This window comes from Malaya genurostris, chromosome 1, assembly GCF_030247185.1.
Source record: "Malaya genurostris strain Urasoe2022 chromosome 1, Malgen_1.1, whole genome shotgun sequence".
NCBI classification, from domain to species: domain Eukaryota; kingdom Metazoa; phylum Arthropoda; class Insecta; order Diptera; family Culicidae; genus Malaya; species Malaya genurostris.
In genome coordinates this window covers 118,429,296-118,432,727 of record NC_080570.1, presented here as the reverse complement: position 1 = coordinate 118,432,727, position 3,432 = coordinate 118,429,296, and the positions used below count along the sequence as shown (strand labels likewise).

Sequence of the window (3,432 nt, the reverse complement as noted above, 5' to 3'; positions counted from 1 at the left end):
CTGTGAAAGCGACGGGAAAGAGGGGAAGAAAGAAATTCGATTAGGAAAGTGTCAGTTTAGAGATTTTTTTGCTAAGATAACAGAATGCAGTTTGAAATGATTCCTCAACAACCTTTCCGGTTGGTGGGCAAAAATTCTTGTTCTTCATCGTCCCGGATCTGGATGGCGTCATCTCAGTTGAGAAGATGCCAGTTGATGATGGCACAGCTACTAAACTTTATTGCCAGGTAATTTTCTTTTTTAGTTCAACGAACCTCACGTTCACTCGTGACAGCCTCGTGGTGTCTCAACACCAAGCTAATTTTTCCATTCTCACGTGACGAACGTCATTAGAGAACTATGATTTACACGAAATCAACATCCGATACAAAACCAGTTTGACAGTAAACAGCTTTTTGTTTACATGCTCATTCCCATTCATTTTATTTTGTTTCACGTTATTCCAGGACCATTCTACTATACCAATTACTGATCGAATCTTACCGTACAGTCGAATGCTGCTGTCAACCTCGCCGAGTGAGTTCTTCGCGATACAACGATACGATCCGACATCCTCCTTCTGGAACGAACGGACGGTCATCATCATTTTGGTTTCGTACATCGATTTGGCCACGTCCTGCACTTGGTACTTGGGTGACGACACAATCATTTCTCCTTTGTGCAAATGTTTTGGCGGGATCGATCGCAGCAAGCGGCGGTTGTTGGAGGAAACAGAAAAAAAACAACAGTTCATAAAACATCCGTATTTTACGTAAAGCGACAGATTATAATAATTACCGACAAAGAAAATGTCGTCAAGAAAAACAAATCTTACGACCATAGTGTAAACGTGGTGGCACTTGTGCTGATATAAATCTTACCTGTATCTTTGACCCAGTAGTTGATGGATTTAGGTGAGGCCTCCACCTGGCACTCAATTGACACGTCGGTTCCGAGGGGTGCACCAACCAACTGATTTGGCACCTGAATCACCGGATGAACTGACGAGAGAAATTTATGGAATTTGTCAAAATGTGTTTTTTTAAAGCACTTATAGAATACCATAGGCTGTAATAGAAACATTCCGCAATTTTTCGAATAGATCTTATGTGTGACTTTTAACGAAATTCGGCGATTTCAAATCATGCATGATAAGGAGTGTATCGAAAATAAGCTATCCACAAATTTTTCTTTCAAATTATGATAAAAAACGATATTTTATTCAAACTAAAAATTGATCCTTTATTGTACGAGGTTAAACTTGAGCATAAATAAAACTGGATGAAATTTAAGTTATTCCTTCACGAGTTTTCGAACTTTTGATCGAACGCTCTTCATCAAGTTCCGAACAAGTGTTGCATCGCATTTTTTGGACGCTTGAGCCCAAATTTTTTTGAACTCCTGCATGTTCCCAGCTGCCTAGCCAGTCTTTTTGAAGACCCTCTTCACGATTGCCCAGTAACGTTCGATGTGTCGAAGTTGAGGCCAATTTGGTGGATTGATATTTTTCTCAACGAAATGTGTACCCTTTTCCGCAAGCCAATTGAGAGTGGTTTTGGCATAGTGAGCCGACGCCAAATCCGGCCAAAACAGTGGAGGTGTACTATGCTTCTTATATAAAGGTAGCAATCTCTTCTGGAAACACCCAGATTGAAAGATTTCTGCGTTTATAGTTCCGGTAGTGTAAAAAATGGTTGACTTCAAACCACAGGAATATATTGCTTGCCATACCAGTACCTTTCGACTGAGTTTCTCCACTTGAATCGACCTGTCCGCATCGTTCACATCCTCCCCAACGACGACAGTAAAGTATTGTGGACCTGGAAGGGTTTTTGAGTCCTCCTTTACATAAGTCTCATCGTCCATCAAAACGCATGCATCCGGACACTGCAAAAGACGCGAATACAATTTACGGGCCCTTGTTGCTGCTTGCTTCTTCTGTTTTACACTTTGTTCCGAGATTTTCTGCTTCTTGTAGGTCTTTAGGTGATTTCTCCTCTTGATACGCTGGACCATTCCGACACTCGTTCCTGCTGTTTTGGCAAAATCACGTATTGACATTGATTTGTTCTTCATGAGAGATACAACTTTCTGGTCCAGTTTCAGGTTGGTAGAACCGGATTTTCTGCCTCTTCCTGGTAGCTCATCCAAAGAATAGTGTTCCCCAAACTTATTAATGATGGTTTTACCACTGGCTTGATGAATTCCAAACCGCTTTGCCAATTTTCGCATAGTAATACCCTTCTCACTTATCCATGTGTCCAGAATCCTAATTTTCACTTCCTTTCCAATACGTGACATTTTGAAAACGCAGAATTTCAACCGCACAAACAAGTAAAGAATCGAAAGCTGACAGCCAAACGCACAGCATGCTGCGATCTGAGCATAAAAAACCATCACAAATACATGCGTACAACACAAATGTATGTGGATAGCTTATTTTCGAAACACTCCTTATTAATATCTTTACACTAATAACTTCACTTCCTAGCCTATGATGGAAGCGCATGGTTGATTACTCCACGGAAAGACCGAAATTAGCATTTTGGCGAAAAAATTAGTTGATTTTCTGATTTTAGTTAGTTATTTTTTGAGACAACTAAAAAAATCTTACTTTTGCTAATTTAGATTTTTTAATTCTGATTCTCTTAATAATAATAAAATATTTGTTGAAATGGCTATTTTTTTAGTTGAATTCACCAATTAAACGTGCTGTCATTTCTTAGCTAAGGCACGCTTCATATCCATTCAACTAATTTTTTAGTTGAATTAGAGAAATAAAACGTTGTTTTCAACCAACATAAATGGTTGAATTGGTTTTTGAAATTAGCAGCTATATGGCGCTCGTTAACACCGTAATGACTACTAGCCACTAGATGGCACACCACTACCGAAAAAAAATTCAGTCGCGGTTATCTTTTCTATATTTGCAGGTATAAATACGATGTTGTATTGGAGAAAAAGACATAAGCGAAACATAAACTTCTGTTCGAAAAATTTTACTTCTAAATCGCTGTTTTCTTCATTCGACTTCGCGAAATCGACTCTCTCACTGAAAACTTTGAGCACTCGGAAAACAAAAACTGAATACAAGTAGTACACCGGACGGCGTAGCCCGGAATGAGAAGATACAAAAAAAACATCATTTGACGTATACAATTAGAGTGCAACATTCGAAACTCACTTCACTGTTTCCCGTAAAAACATTATTACCCACAATCGCTTCAACTGCGCACAAATTCTGAATAAATACACTTTCCACTAACAGTTTACGTCATTTTTACATATCGGTTTAGAAATTTATATAGGGATATATCGTAACACATGCGAAAAACATCTAAACAATTTGCGAGCAGTTTCAACAAGACTGTCCCTTTTAGCTTTTTAATGGATTGTTTTGCTTTGACACTACTGTCCTTCAGTAATGACGGTGATAGATAAATAGAATCAAAG

At 38.7% G+C, this 3,432-nt stretch overlaps 1 protein-coding gene across 2 annotated transcripts in view; it reads right to left on the bottom strand.

Moving 5' to 3' along the window:
- The window catches only part of LOC131425582 (lachesin), a 350,776-nt gene that overhangs the window by 31,224 nt on the left and 316,120 nt on the right, over nt 1-3,432 (bottom strand). The window contains exons 8-9 of one of the 2 annotated variants that reach the window (XM_058587581.1): nt 861-980; nt 484-654 (exon numbers count right to left, since the gene is read on the bottom strand). In XM_058587581.1, coding sequence (XP_058443564.1) covers nt 484-654; nt 861-980 — 291 coding nt within the window. The remainder of the gene's footprint in view (nt 1-483; nt 655-860; nt 981-3,432) is intronic. The other variant, XM_058587582.1, reaches the window with a different exon arrangement.